Raw genomic sequence first — 15,588 nt, forward strand, 5'->3', positions numbered from 1 at the left:
AGTTTTGGGGATATTCCCAACTGACTCAGCTGAGCCATTTTAAAGTTAAGGTACAAATGGTTTCGTTTTGAGGGACACATAATGAAAATGTCAGTGCTTCTATTAGTATTGTAGAATAAAATAGCTAAATATTTTTGTTTTAAGGTACGAAAATTCACATTCAGTCTCAGATATTTCATAGCGTAAGTCCAAAACTATAAAAGGGATTTTGTCATTAAGGGTATTTGAGTGTACAAGAACTATATATATAAGGGATAAGGGATTTTGTTGGTTAGTTAGTTGAAGCAAAATGTACAAGAACCATAATTCTACTTTCCAACGTTTTAAATTATCTTCCTCATAACGCTTTTGTCCAGAGGATAGCTCCAAAACCATTAATGGGATATTGTTAAAACTTGTTACGATGATAAAGGATATCCTTAGAAAGTGCAATATATGAATAGGTCTACTTTTAAGTCTACCTTGCTCTCTTTAGTAAACTTATTTGAAATGTTTTATAGGACTAGGAATTTAATTAAACTTCATACGCATGGTGAAGTACAATAAATGAACTGTAATGTGTATAAACCCTTATTGTTGCATAACCATTAAGCACGGTAGTTCTTGATAACATTCTGTCTTCTCTATGATTCTGTATTTCAAAATATTTCTTTTTCTTGCCCATCTTTTAAACAAAACATGTGCTTTGGCGGTGTTTAAACAGTGGTTTAAACTGATTTATCGGGTACCCAGTATCACTATTTTCCCGGGGAATAATTAAATTACTAAATACAGTTATAAACATACACATGTATTTACAGGTAAAAGTTTACAAAGGGCCGTCACACCTGGAAACTGTAAGTACCTTAGTCTGTATATTTGTTGCTTAAATATTCATCAATATTTAAAGATATTTATGTACATTTATGTTTGCTCAGAAAAGACTACCAAACAACTATGAAAGTTTTTTTAAACACAATTATATCAAATTTTTTAACAATATTAAATTCTAACATTATATGTGTATCATTATATTTATTGTTAATTATTCAAGCTCTGGCGTGAGTTAATAGTGATATAAATAATAATAAAGGGGAAAAGTTCATGTAAATGCGCAATTCAAAGAATTAAACAACAACTACAGAACACCGAACAGAAATGCTTTCAGTGTACGACGAAGCAATGTTACTTTTGGACAGTAATATGACATATTCAAATATCAAGACGTCTGTTATATGAAGAAATAATTTTCCGTATATCAACTACGATCACGACAAGAAAGTTGTGCATTGTAAATCAATAAAGTGTTGACTTTTTTCTTTCAGTTATCTGCCAGTTTCATACTGGAAATTGGAAACAATTTAAAATACTTTTCTTACATCTTTGTTTCCGTTTTGTATTGTATTTTTGATTGTGAAGATCCCAGATGCCCCTCCGTGCATTATTTCATCACAAGCGGGCACCTAGGTGGAACCATTAAACTTCCGTAAGCCAACTGGATGGCTTCCCCACCTTACAATTAGAGTCCAAATATACAGAGCCATTCATCAAGGGATTTTAATACTATTTTGCGAAATATTTCCCATACTGAGGCGACATACACATGTTGCGTCCGTATCCTAAAGGTCAATGTCAGACTTCAAGGTCGAATATATATGTAGGTTTTGTTTTGTTTTAAGTCTATAACAGTACTTGGAACTAACGTTTCGTTAACAAGGTGTCTTGTCACAATCATAGACGTAGGTTTTTTGGTCAAATTAGCGGTCATGGGTTAAAAATCACTTTTGCTTCAGGTCAGTATATCTACTTTGCATCAAGGTATATTTATATAACTCAGGGCTTTGTACAAGACCCGTGCCCTTATATCCGAAGGCACGCGGCCAAATCCATAAATCTGCTATCTATAACTTGGAGTTCACTACACCAAATGAACGTGTGACATGCAAGGCCTTTCGCTTAACGTTTTGAAATAATAACATTTTATATTGCTTGATGAACGTCCTATAGGTGGTAACATCAGTACATGTGTTCATGTCCTGATAGATGTAGTTTTAGTCTAAATAACATGATATAGCCCTTTGAATGTTCATTTTTCTATTAATATTAATAAGGAAAATAGATGCCATGATTATAAAGATAATTTTTTCCGCTCTCTTTTTCCGCAGCAAATTGTATTACTGACTCTACCAAATGGGCTGGGGATATTAGACATACTGTGAGCGGAAAAACTTGTCAACGCTGGATAGAAAATGTGCCTCATAACCATGGATACCACGACAAAACATTTCCTGACGGAACTGAAAAAGACGCTGAAAACCTCTGCAGGGACCCATTAGGTGAAGGCCAACCTTGGTGCTATACAACCGACCCAGATGTTCGCTGGGAGTTTTGTCCCGTGCCTCATTGTATAAGTAGGTCGATAAGTTCTGTATTAGATGTTAAGTTCTCAATTGCAACCATGTTATTTAAATTAGACTGTTTTATGCTATATATTTATATTCTCTAGTGCAAATATGTTCTTTAAATTAGACTGCTTTTATGCTGTATCTTTATAATTGTCAGTATGCCAAATGCCAATTAGCTACCTAACCTCAGTTACAGTATGCACAAAATATTTTTGCATAAAAAGGTTCTACAACATGTACCTTCATAGAATCTGGATGATGCAACTTTGTCATCATTGAGCATTTTGAAATATTCAGGATGGCCGCCAAAAATGCAAAATTGACTTATCTCCTAAATTATAGAAGATGTGGACAGGATTATTAATGTATATATTATTTTTGTTGATAGAGGTAACAAGATAAACATTAAATGTTTATTTCAAAGAAGAAATCATTTGAAAAATCCAAAATGGCTGTCAAAATGGTCGCCAAAACGGAAAATCCCTATGTTTTGCATTAGACACTCTAAATGTGCAGGTTTTCCTACTGTATATGATTTCTTCTAATAATTGAAAATGTTTTATAACACTTCAAATGTTTCTTTGGTCATTTTATAACAAAGAGGTGATAAAATGGATGTTCTTATTCAAAAGAATTACAATTTGAACACAAAACATATATAAGAACGTGATTTGTGATCAGTTTGCTACACTGTAATGATACACTCAAGGACTTTAAAACGCCCCATCTATGCATTTATAAGAACGTGATTTGTGATCAGTTTGCTACACTGTAATGATACACTCAAGGACTTTAAAACGCCCCATCTATGCATTTATAAAATTTGATTCAAGAAGATAATTGTAATGCATATGCATAATAGATAAAGATATATTGGTGGAAATTTGTCTATGCTAAACGAAGCGTGACTAATGTTAATGAAGCTCATATTCGGATAAGTTATATTCGGATATCGGTTGCCGTCGCTGGATAGGAATAGCAAATATCTGTTTGTCTTTACATTGTTAAAAGATAAACAAATTGACCATTTTGTCCAATGATAAAAGGGTTAATTGATTTGTACATTGCAACACGCCAAAAATAGGTGACGCTGACGTAATGTAAAACGTTAGCATGGTGGTGTTAAACAAGAAACCCTAAAGCCTCAGTCTGTCCACTATAATTTCGGTGACTCTCCGTTACCGATATAAGTTGTTGATGATTGATATTTTTGATGTATAGCGTTTCAATAAAAGATTTTGAAAAACGCCTCTGAATAAAAGTCGGGAATTTTTAAGAAAAAGTTGCTCATGAGCTTGCTTCCGACGTCAACATGTAATAACGTTTAATTTTTATAAATGCGCGCTGTTTATTTTGTATAAGATGTGGTACAGCACAGTTATATACAGTTTGACTTTCCAAAAAGCTATTGGACGATTACATGTGTAGCATTTCAGTTCGAAGTCTCTGTCAGAATCAGTAAAATCATCATCTGCATCACTGAATATTTCACCAATAGCCTTCGTCCATCTATATTGAGAGGTACAGGTTTTATGGCAGTTACAGAATATTGTGCAAGCGAGGTGAGCTACAGAACAACACCAGTGGGATCCTGCAAATAGTTGTTCTGATGTACAATCACAACAGGTAAGGGAGAGGGATGTTGTCTTCTGGGACTGTCGTCGGTATAAGCCTCTAAGAGTTTGGATCCTTGCTCCATCAAAAACTGGTGGCATCAAAAGTTGAAGGGTCTGGGTCCAAAGCACTTCTCCATATACGTGTCTGTATGTGTGTTCCTTTGACATTCTCATGATTGTAGTCTGCGCATCTTTTGAATGGTTTTCTTTCCCATATTTGATACCCAAACGTCATATCTGATATACTGTCAGCCCATTTCTTACCCTAACAGGCTGCAACGAAACAGCTGTTCATATCTGCATCGACACATCCACTTTTGTCCAGATTGAACTCTATTGTCAGCTGTTTGGCAATGGCTGTCTTTCCAATGCCACTTAGCTTTGAGACATTATCGCACCCAGACAGACAGTGCACGAGCAGCTAATAACTAAGGCATAATAGCTGATTTTTTATGTGCCTTACATGTTGCTGCAGATTCAACTATCGTCCACTGAGCACCAGTTCCTTCCTTCAGTATTCATATTTTGCTCCCTGCAGCCTGTGTTTGTCAGGATCATATGTTATGCCTGTGATTGTGTCATGGTATTCAGTTTATGATTAACAAGGTTCAACTGCTGATAGACATAATTTGCAAGCACCACAAAGACAAGGCCATGAGGTTACCTGCAAGCAAGCTCCAGTCACAAGTTGACAAAAACAGGCTCCTTAAATATATAAATGGGAGTTGTCATTGATAAAAAAAATAGGACTAGCAAGGAGGAAGCTGATGTCATAATACCACAGCATTTGGTGTGTGAGCAGAATTTGTGACAGTGACATGTGATGACACATTCAAATTTGTTTTGTTAATGCACTTTCATGTTTTGTTGGTGTACTTTTATGCACTCAATGATTTGCCATGCTTTCTGATAATGGAGGAAACTGTGCTCAGCAGACAATAGTGGATATTGTAGCAACATGAAAGACTATAAGGATCTACATTTGATGTTTATCATGTTACCTTTAGCAATTAGAAATAATATACACATTGCAATCATGTCCTAATCTCCTGTATTTTAGGAGATATGTCGTCTTTGCACTTTTGGCGGCCATCTTGAATATTTCAAAATGCTCAATGATGACAAAGTTGCATCATCCAGTTTCTATGGAGGTACTTGTTATAGAACCTTTTCTTGTAAAAATATTTTGTGCATACTCCAATTTTTGGGTTTTTGGTCGGCATACTGACTACAAGTTACTAAGTATCGTGCGCAGATATGTTCCCTTAACCGGACTGCTTTAATTCTACTTATTGTTAAGTGCTCTACTGCAAACTTGACCGCTTTTATGCTACATACTTTAATGAAATATTTGTAGCTGAATTTTATATACGATTCATGCAATGTTTTAAAGACAGAATCTTGTAAAATTCCTAAATATAATTTTCTGATTCATTTACAGCTGAAGTAGGCTCAGTTGACTCGGAAATGGAAGGAGAGGAGTCAAGTGAGTGAAGAAAGTATTTGACAATAAATATCAAACATATCAGTACCTAAAATTTTATGTTTAGCTCTATAGTTAGAAGTGTCACTTACCATTATCGCTTTACTTTATATAAGCCGTACCATAAGAAAACCAACATAGTGCATTTGCGACCAGCATGGATCCAGACCATGCGCATTCGCGCAGTCTGGTCAGGATCCATGCTGTGTTCGCTTGCAAAGCCTATTGCAATTATGCAAATAGCATGGATCCATGCTGTTCGCATATGCACTATGATGGTTTTCTCATGGTGGGGGTCATATTTCTTGTTTCAACAGCAATGTTTGTACTATAGCTGAAGATAGATTGTTGTGTCTACTAGGGTTAGGGTTAGGTATCATTCATAACACGCAGAAATTATTTCCTATCGCCAGATTGTGGATTTGGATGGGAGGAAGATCCTAACACAGGGCACTGTTATTGGTTAGGTGATGAAACATTGACTTGGGCGGATGCAAAGTCTGTTTGTGAAAGTGTCGGAGCAAGTCTTCCACTGCCCACAAGTAAAGAAGGTATCAACTTGATTACAGGTATGTTGAGTAGCTATTTTATTAAGAAAAGTCCTTACCATAGAGTTATGCTGTATTTGTAAGTAATCCATTCCGACAAGAAGACGTCCTTCGTTTATATAGCTGCGAAAGGAGAAAATCATTTTTTAAAAATAATTTGGTCTTTAAATACATTTTTACACATACACACAGTTTACTAAATTGTCACTTAGCAATGGAAGAGTTTCGAAAAACATGAATTCTGTAACTTCTAAAACGACTGCGTTGTTAAACGCAAAAATGGATTTGGATAAAGTTATGCTTATTTTCATTTAGAATTAAGATCCACTTTGACAGTTGGCAATTCATGTGCGACTTGGTACTTTGTCTGCACATAAAACTAATGATTTCAAAATAGTATGAATGGATGCTTTAAATTTTGTAAATACTAGGCGCCATAGTCAATGGTCAGTATTTTTCATAAACAGAAAAGCGTTAAAAAGTTGAGACATTTACATGTGAATCGAAGAATAAATAATTACAAAAGGAATATTATCTGTAAATTTATTGCATGGGAATATTGAAATAAATATAAACGAAATGTAATATTTCGGGGGTATAATATGAATGGAACGTAGCTTTATTTATAACCTCTATCTATCTTGTTCAAATGCTTCTATTTTTTCTTATTGAAGGCCAACTGTTCGACAAACAGAGTGGGTTGTTTTGGCTAAATGTGTACTTTGAGATTTTAGATGGCAGCTGGGTGTCAGCCAAGGACCATGTTCCAAGTTATATTCTTGATAAACTAGGTATTTAAGAGTTATATCAATAAATAAGTCATGTTGTTGGTGAATTATTCATAAATGGCATTGTCAGTTATTTAAATTGTGCGAATTAGTAATCTTTTTGTAAAATACATTCCTTTCTAATGTAAGACATACTTGAAAATGAATATTTTCATTTTGCTACCCCATATCTACTATTCTAATATGAGGAATCATGTTTATGGTCATTAAAATACAGCAATGTAGACCTCACATGGTATATTGACCTATTATTTGGCACCAGAAATGTTTCAAGAAATAATGTTTCCACTTAATCCACTTTTTACAAAGCCCGCCGGCTTAGCTCAGTAGGTAGAGCGTCGGTCTACGGATCGGGTCGTGAGTTCGATCCTCGGGCGGGCGTATGATTCTCGTGACTTTGATAAACACATTGTGCCGAAATCATTAGTCCTCCCCCTTTGATTATGTGGGAAGTGCAGTTACTTGCGGAACAGGTTTGTACTGGTACAGATCAGGAACACTGGTTAGGTTACTGCCGCGTACATGACTGAATATGTTGAAACGCGTTAAACCAAACAACAACAAACTTTTACATAACACAATGAAGTCGAAATAATATGGAGAATCAATCGGTTTACGTCACGTAAATATCACTATTTACGTCTGTGATTTTTGAGGGTTAACGTCTTCTCTCATTGAATATATTAATCGGTTCGCTATATTTCATTGCTTGAATTACTTTCATCACTAATATTATATATATATACTTGGAGAGAATGTCATCTGGATACTATACTATGAAATATTAGTATTTCAAAGCAATATATAATTACATAGCTGAACCAAGATTTAATATATTTAAACATAAGAAACGCGTTATATGCCTGTAAAAATACAATTTACATTTAGTGACACACAAATCTGTTATCCTAAACATCGTTGATTGCACTAATTTTATTTTTTGAACGTCCATTTCCAAGGGAGATCATCGCCATCAAAAACGATGTGTGCTATAACAGACGAATCCGAAAATATTCAGTCGAAAAGTTGCTTTGAGAGAAATGTGTACATCTGTGTGAAGTCGGGTAAGTATTGGATTGCATGCTGACACAGAATATAAAAATATCAATCTGTTTACATATCCGAGTAAGGCAGGCAGTTTCAAAGACATATATCACTACCCAGTCTTGTTAAAATACCAGAGAATGCCAATAGATATACTAAGGACTTACTCAGAACAAGTGAAGCTTAGATGTTTTCAAAAACATAATTGGTGTTATTGTGGTGGCAAAATCAATATAAACACGGCCTTAGTGATACACTTTAAGGTCTTCAGTTATCATCAAAATCATTTACCTTGTACCAGCCAGAATCAAAGGCAAGATTCGCAAAAAAAAATCGGTAGACAGAAAACAGAGAAAATTATGTGTATTACAAACAACCTACGAAGAGGTCTGCTCGTTAGATAAAAGACACGTGTGTCGTTAAGACTTACCACTCGAATTCCAAATAAGGCTTCATACACAGGTACACAGGTAGTATTAAGAGATACGTGCCACGGTTGATCAGGAGGTTGACATATCATAATTAAAGATAATCTGTCTTGTGACTTGTGCTACTTTCAGTAAAACATCGAGTGCATGCGTATGTAGTCGATTAATATACTTTTACACAAACAGTTTTGTGTTCTACACATTGTGCTCTCTGATATTATTTTAATGTGTATAAAGAATTCACCTAGCCAGGATAAATTTTATCTACACTGTCTAGCAACTTTGGAAAATGGTGGAAAAAAGACCAAGATTTATGCTTTGTTACCTTATGTACCAAATTCTTTGTGTTTTAGTTTACATTGCTCGTTCTTAGGCGGTGCCCCACTGTGTTCCTTAATGTATTTTCTTTGTCCTTGTCTCTTTGCTATACTTTGTCAATTAATTTTTGTGTAAATAATATTAACACACCGATACACATACTACGGTAGTATTTCGTTATTAGTAGTTCCTAGAATAAGGCCATTCCTTTCTGAGCTTTGTTCTTGTTTTGTGTATTGAAATATGGTGTCATTGCCACTTGCGTATCAGTTTTGGGTAGTGAAGGCTTCTTTTTAGATGTTCTTACTTCATTAATAGGCAATTACGATGATGAATAGTGATCTGTAAGAAGATTCTTTTGAAGCATAGTATGCAACCAAGCAAAACTATAACAGACTCGGTTTGATAGAGTCTGTTCATGAGAGGTAATGGAAAGTGCATTGCCCCTCTAGTCATACAAATGGTGCGGTTTGATATAAACCTTTGTGGTACACCGGTAAATTTTGTAAATCATAGAAAGTAGAATGCATATTAGAATGTATAGGACCCGAAATACACATACTTAGAATTCGTAGAATTCGTTGTTCTTGGTTGTTCTTGGAAGTAAGGAAGGTTTTCAGCAGGGTTGTCGGAGTTTGCTATTTCTCCAAGGTACCAGTTTACATTAACGATGTTATTTCGCTACCAGGGGGAATTCCTCCATCTTTAAAGCTTGACAGTCATCATACGGCAAATTTCCTTTCTTGTACTTATTGATCTGTAAACAAAAGTACGCATGCGCAGACCAAAAGCTAAATATGGCATTCGTGCTCGTATCTAGATTTGAATTGGAATATTTTGATATACAGTATGTTTATATATTTTAGGTAATTTTATCAAATACAGAACAAGTTCAGACGAGCAAGATAAACAAGTACCCAAGAGCATCATTGAAAAAATCACGGACGGTTCCATTACGACATATTCTATGAAATTTGAATTCAAAGGATCTGATGGCGCAACCATGTTTTTAAACCAAACAATAGATGAGCAAATAAACAATGGATACATTGTTCGTATCGGTGGTAAGATTTCTCCAAAGTCATCGATTTTTAAATTAGGCTCTGACAAACCAAAACATTCCGCGTTCATTCCAAATTTATGTGAGGAAAATGAATACAAGCAATTCTGGATGAGGTGGACCAGTGGTAAGAGTGGTGGAGACTTGATAGAGGTCGGTCGTGGGTCAGATATAGGACGTAATATGTTTATGCAATGGGCAGATCCAGCCGGTATTACAGCTTCGTCTGTGTCTGTAGCCACAGTAACGAAAACATCGACCGTTTACAAAGGATATTGGAGATTTAAGGAAGGTAAGATACTGATTAACGTTGGTAAGGCAGTCGCATTTATAGAATAACTTTTATGTATTTGTTTCATAAAAACAACCGATTATAAGCTTCTCGGATAAGAAAAACGGACACTCTTTATTTCTGTGAATATGAATAACATCTAAAGAATATACAGGTTCGTTTCAATATTTTTTTTATAAAACCTGTGTTTTGTAATTGCGATTGCGATATATTTTCGTCTAAATGTATAATTAGAATGACAAAGACTTTGCAAATAAAAGCAAATGTACCAAATCATTGAAACACGTTACTTATTGTATTTTGTTAATTGCAATGCTATTGTTATTGTCTACCTTTGAAAGTTGTTTCGTTATAAACGAGGCTTGTTCAATATTAGCAGGTAAGTGTTTGATTTAGGATTCTTTTAAATATATGACTTACCGAGCTTGTAACATTTTCATTATGTCGTATTGAGCGACCTGTGTTTTTTCGCTTCTTCTATCGTAAGTTTTGTGTGCTTTTCATTTGGGAGAAAGTGAAGGAACTAATAGCGTAAATCTATTTTTCCTTTCTTTTATGTATACATCTATCTTTACACTAGTTAACTTTCACGACTTTCGCATATAACAAAAAAAGAGACCAATTCCAAACTGTTTTAATTACTTATACCCAATAACTCACTGATTTTATCAGTAACTTTCAAATGTATAAATACTTTATATATATTTCAGACATAAAGGATCGTAAACAATTTAAAACAGAAGGTAGGTAAAGTTTTTCCCTAAAATATTTTGAGCTGTCATTCTCCTAAGAATTGTTTTCTACTTCAAATTATTTCATGAGACATTGCCAAGTATTGTGCCCCTTGAACTAGATAATATGACAACGCGTAATTTGTGTCATTGATCATATTTAGTGACAGCTTTTATATTGCTTTTTATCTGCATCGACTCAAATATGTTTTGGCCTGAAATAGGTTTTGTTTTATTTATAGTAGTCGCAACTTTACCGCGGTGGTTGACCTTCGGCTGATTATTCATATCGAATATTTCATTGTAGAAATATGGTGTGCATAGGGTAGCCGTGTATTTAAATTCATGAATGCAATGAGATGAAGCGTACACTCCTTTTCAATAATAGGTTGTGTCTCATTATGTATTATAATACAAAGGTCAAGCATCGGAGTCAAGTTGCGTCCACTATATCATATACATGCAATTATTAAACTGTATTTTGATATCCCAAAATATTTGTGATCGTCAAAAATTCTGACTGTTAGAAATGTCTTATTTAGTCAATAATGCAAACATTTTTATATAAAAAAATGAAAAAGTCAAAATTACACTGGACAGCCTTACAAAATCAATCATCCTGCACATTAAAATAGTAAGACAAGATATTTTTCAACGAAAAGCCTCTTCAAAAAAAAAAAAAAAAGGCAGAAAGTAATGTTTCTGTCAAAATTTTAAGTAATATCCGATGTTTGAACTATATCCCGCTTCACGTTTTATAATTCACTTCCATTTTATCAAAGTAAACCTGGCTTTGGGTAAGACGACGAAGCAGTCCAGTCCCTACGAATATTTCAGCGGACCTGAGAAAGCCGTGGACGGGTGTAAGAGTAACACCTACAGCAGTCAATGTATCTCACATACTAGTGACGATTTTGAGCCGTGGTGGGAGGTGGACCTCGGGAAGGTGTATCCAATCCGTAAGGTCATGATTTATAGACGCGGCCCTGAGTGTAAGTCTCTAAGGTTTTAAATAATTATGTGTAACAGGCCCGGTACTAACCTTTATCTTTTAGACTTCAACTGTGTAAATGACCTGCACGGATGACATACACATTTTGTACTATACCGGCTAATGTTCTATTATCTTGACGTCTAGTAATTGTCGTCTGCTGATACAATGCATTTGATTGGAACGCGCATCGTATCCTTACTTGTGCCATGTTGTGCATGGTCGGTCTATTGCACTTACGGAAAATTACGACGTTTTTTTTTTGAAACGAGTTGCCTAGATACCATTGCTGCGACCAATGGAACACTAATTAGATATTTTTACGCGGTAATTATGCATAAATATGAAAACGACGACTGTTCGGGATGGTTACTTCTCTCGCTGCACAAGCGTCGTGTTCCCTCACTAATATGTAGGATTCATGTACATTTGTTAATTTGTAAATTTGTGGGATAAGACACAGGCTGAAATACTAAATGTGATATCTACTTTGGAATTGTTGATTCACTTCATGGTATGATCCTTAGTTAGTCCCCGAGTCGGATTCGAACCCCCCACTCGTGTTTTCTTTCACCAGTTGAATTTGTCCCCTAAACCCCGGCCTAGGAAGGCCGTGCCCCTTACACATGAAATATGCCGTACAACCGGTATGTTTTATGCGAATGCAACTTAACATAAAAATTTCGCTATTTTATTGATTTCAATATAACCCCTGCTCAGAAACTAATTTTACACTCTTGATATCAACATAACTGCATGCATATAGAAACAAAACGGTGTCTTTTGTTATTTTTTTTATTTTGTATCGTTTAGTTTAATCTTTTAAACATAATTTTACCATTTGTTTTTCGGACTTTGCACGCACAAAATGTTACTGCTGCCAGATTACATTATGTATGACCTAAAACCCAAATAAATAAATAAATAAATAAATATGTATATTCTACCCAGAAATCGAACAGCTTCCAATAATACGCATCAAGCTGCAGGCTAACCGGTGTCATTAAGGATTTATATTGATATGAGTGTAAATTTCAATATCCGGAAATAGATTGACGTGATGTTCGCGTTAATTTGATCTCACGAGGATAGATTGCTAAAATATACATACTTTTCATATTCTAAGAATAATGGTTTCAATGACATCATATGAGTTTTACGTCACATATGTACATATGTTTGAATAAGTATCTAACTACTTTAAATTGTTCCTGTAATACATTTTAGGTTGCGCTGCACGCCTCGGATACTTCAGACTGATTTTAAGCATATTAAGTGATTCTACACTAGAAGATGACGTTGTATTCAAAAGCGAAGATAGAGAGCCACCCTTTGTTATGAATATTCCGACAAATGGAAAACACGCACGGTTTGTTCTCCATGAAATGTTAATTTTCCTATTTGTAATGAAAATAAAACAGTGTTTTGGATGTAGTTGACATAAAACTTTAGGTATATAGTTGGGAGTACATAGTATCTGCCATTTTTTATTGATTTCGCTATTTTTAATTGATAAATGTAAACAATAGAATTTACACACGCATTTATGATTATTTATTAATTATGCATTTTTGTCCTTAAATCTTGTTCGCTCTTATCTGTTCGTGATGTGCACTTTTAAACTTAATCATGTGGTTTGTGGCTTGTTATATAATTTCAGGTATGTTAAAATAGACATACCCGGAAGGAAAGAATACTTGGAATTGGCTGAGGTTGAAGTGTACGAAGGTAGGCATCTTGAGGTATCAAATCATGCTGAAAACTTGCCAAATGCATTGATATTTGTTGATAAAATGCAATGTAAAATTCGTATTTAGGAGGCGGGTAAAAACAAAGTGTACTGAATCACCGAACTGATTTGGAAACACTTACCTCGATTTCTCCCAACGCTGTCATGATTAAAGTACATTGTAAGAGACAAATACATACAGATACCAGATAACCACTGTTAATATGTTTAAGATAAATATTTTTTGTATTTTTTGCAGATATTGACGCTTCCAGATGCGGAGCTGGTTGGCTTGACCGCGAAAAGGATGCTTCATGCTATAAATTCAGTGAGGTTGGGATGCGCTGGCAGGTAGCCAAGGACTTCTGTGACGCTTTCAGCTCTGCAATGGTTGTACCAAAATCACCTACGGAGCAGTTGTTTCTGTATGGTAATTGAGGGCAATTACACATAACAGTTAAAATCTGTATTTAAGCCGTGCCATGGGAAAACCAACATAGTGGCTTTGCGGCCAGCATAGATCCAGACCAGCCTGCACATCCGCGCAGTCTGGTCAGAATCCATGCTGTTCGCTTTCAAAGCCTATTGCAATTAGAGAAACCGTTAGCGAACAGCATGGATCCTGACCAGACTGTGCGGATGCGCAGGCTTGTCTGGATCCATGCTGGTCGCAAAGCCACATTGTTGTTTTTCTCATGGCGCGGCACATTTGTATTTCTGTGCTCATGGAATTTTATGTTATGCTGTTTCATGAAACAGTTATGAATGATATAAATATTGACAATATAGGTTATCAATGCTAATAAAACTAGCATCAACATACAACACGTACGATATGATTATAAACAATGTGTTGTTGCTGCAATATGTACGAATGAATCGTATCTATGCTGTTCAGTTCACATTTATTTTGTGTTAGTGGTACAGTTCGGTTTTTCCGCTTGAACATTTTGGCTTGGGTGGCTCCACTACTCCCACTTTCGTAACTTTGTATAATTATCACTTAGATATGGTGCCTGTTTTCTTATTTTGTCTTTTGGCAGTTTCTGTGATATGCAGACTCCGTAACCTCAGATCCCTTTCTTAATTCGTTCTGCCCATTGTTTCCTCGTTTAGGGCAAGTCCATTATTTTTACTGGGGACATTACGCCACCTTTCACGGAATTGCACACTGATGTATCATTGAAGGTTCTATGTGCACCGCCGTATGAACACATCTGCGGATGTGTTTTAATTATATTTAGTACTTGTAATATGTGTAAATTGTGAGTTTTGCTCAATTCGGGGCTAGTGGACCTGGACGGTAGCTTTCATTTCCACTACCGTCCATGAACAGGCTCAATCAAACCGGGCCTTCAACATTTTTATTTTTGTTGTGTTGAGCGACCTGGGAGTTTTCACCTTTTCTCTTACGAGCTATAGAGTAGTCATTGAGCTATACTATGGATATTCATTACTTCTAAATTCTACTTTAGCCATCCTGTACAAGGATTTTTTCCTTTCATAAATGCTTGTAGAAAATACGCTGTAGGGACGTAAACTCCAACAACAACAACAGAGAAAAGAAAAAAAAAACCCCAAAAATAACAAGAAGAAACATTAATTACAGCAAACTAATTCATAAAGCATATCCTTTTATTGCAACATAATACGATACTGGCGCCACTTATGCAACACTGCTTCAACATATAAAATAAAGTCAATCTTAAATACGATCAACAGGTTTTCTCTAAAATACCTTTATACTTGATTGCAGTTGGTGATATATTAATTTTGTCTATACATGTACCAGTCAGTATTATCATATGAAATGTCATGTTTCAATATTAGTATGTATTATCATTTTTTCAAGTTTTGCCGGTTCTGTTTTTGTATATTGAGAAGAATGTTTGATTTCACATTTCTTAATTATTTTTCTCTTTTAAGACTAGAACATTTTGCACTTTATTAACAAAAACACAAGTATACAAGATTATCGATGTTTCAAGATGGGTTATCGCTTACTTGATTTAGTTTTCCTTTAATTATTAGTCGGTTTTATAACCATTTTTAGGATAAAGTAATTGTGTTATATAACAGAAAAATAGGTAGGCACACAAATCGTTTCCGTGTCTCAATGTTCCACATAATCACACCGAATCGTTAATGTATATGTTTTTCAGTTCATTAACAATGC

At 35.1% G+C, this 15,588-nt stretch overlaps 2 protein-coding genes across 7 annotated transcripts in view; one reads left to right on the top strand and one right to left on the bottom strand.

Annotated features, from left to right (window-relative positions):
• LOC123559959 (26S proteasome non-ATPase regulatory subunit 3-like) overlaps nt 1-4,898 on the bottom strand; it is a 145,935-nt gene extending 141,037 nt beyond the window's left edge. The window contains exon 1 of the mRNA XM_045352138.2: nt 4,889-4,898. The gene's annotated coding sequence lies outside the window, so the exon portion shown is untranslated. The remainder of the gene's footprint in view (nt 1-4,888) is intronic.
• Nucleotides 1-15,588, top strand: part of LOC123560994 (uncharacterized) — a 121,705-nt gene that overhangs the window by 38,180 nt on the left and 67,937 nt on the right. For 5 of the 6 annotated variants that reach the window (XM_053552207.1, XM_053552206.1, XM_053552202.1 and 2 more), the window contains exons 19-30: nt 801-836; nt 2,145-2,390; nt 5,442-5,486; nt 5,897-6,052; nt 6,706-6,822; nt 7,779-7,883; nt 9,476-9,961; nt 10,672-10,704; nt 11,475-11,684; nt 12,911-13,052; nt 13,344-13,411; nt 13,672-13,842. In XM_053552207.1, coding sequence (XP_053408182.1) covers nt 801-836; nt 2,145-2,390; nt 5,442-5,486; nt 5,897-6,052; nt 6,706-6,822; nt 7,779-7,883; nt 9,476-9,961; nt 10,672-10,704; nt 11,475-11,684; nt 12,911-13,052; nt 13,344-13,411; nt 13,672-13,842 — 1,815 coding nt within the window. The remainder of the gene's footprint in view (nt 1-800; nt 837-2,144; nt 2,391-5,441; nt 5,487-5,896; nt 6,053-6,705; nt 6,823-7,778; nt 7,884-9,475; nt 9,962-10,671; nt 10,705-11,474; nt 11,685-12,910; nt 13,053-13,343; nt 13,412-13,671; nt 13,843-15,588) is intronic. The other variant, XM_053552205.1, reaches the window with a different exon arrangement.

The sequence above is a fragment of the Mercenaria mercenaria genome, chromosome 10, assembly GCF_021730395.1.
Source record: "Mercenaria mercenaria strain notata chromosome 10, MADL_Memer_1, whole genome shotgun sequence".
In the NCBI taxonomy this organism is placed as follows: Eukaryota; Metazoa; Mollusca; class Bivalvia; order Venerida; family Veneridae; genus Mercenaria; species Mercenaria mercenaria.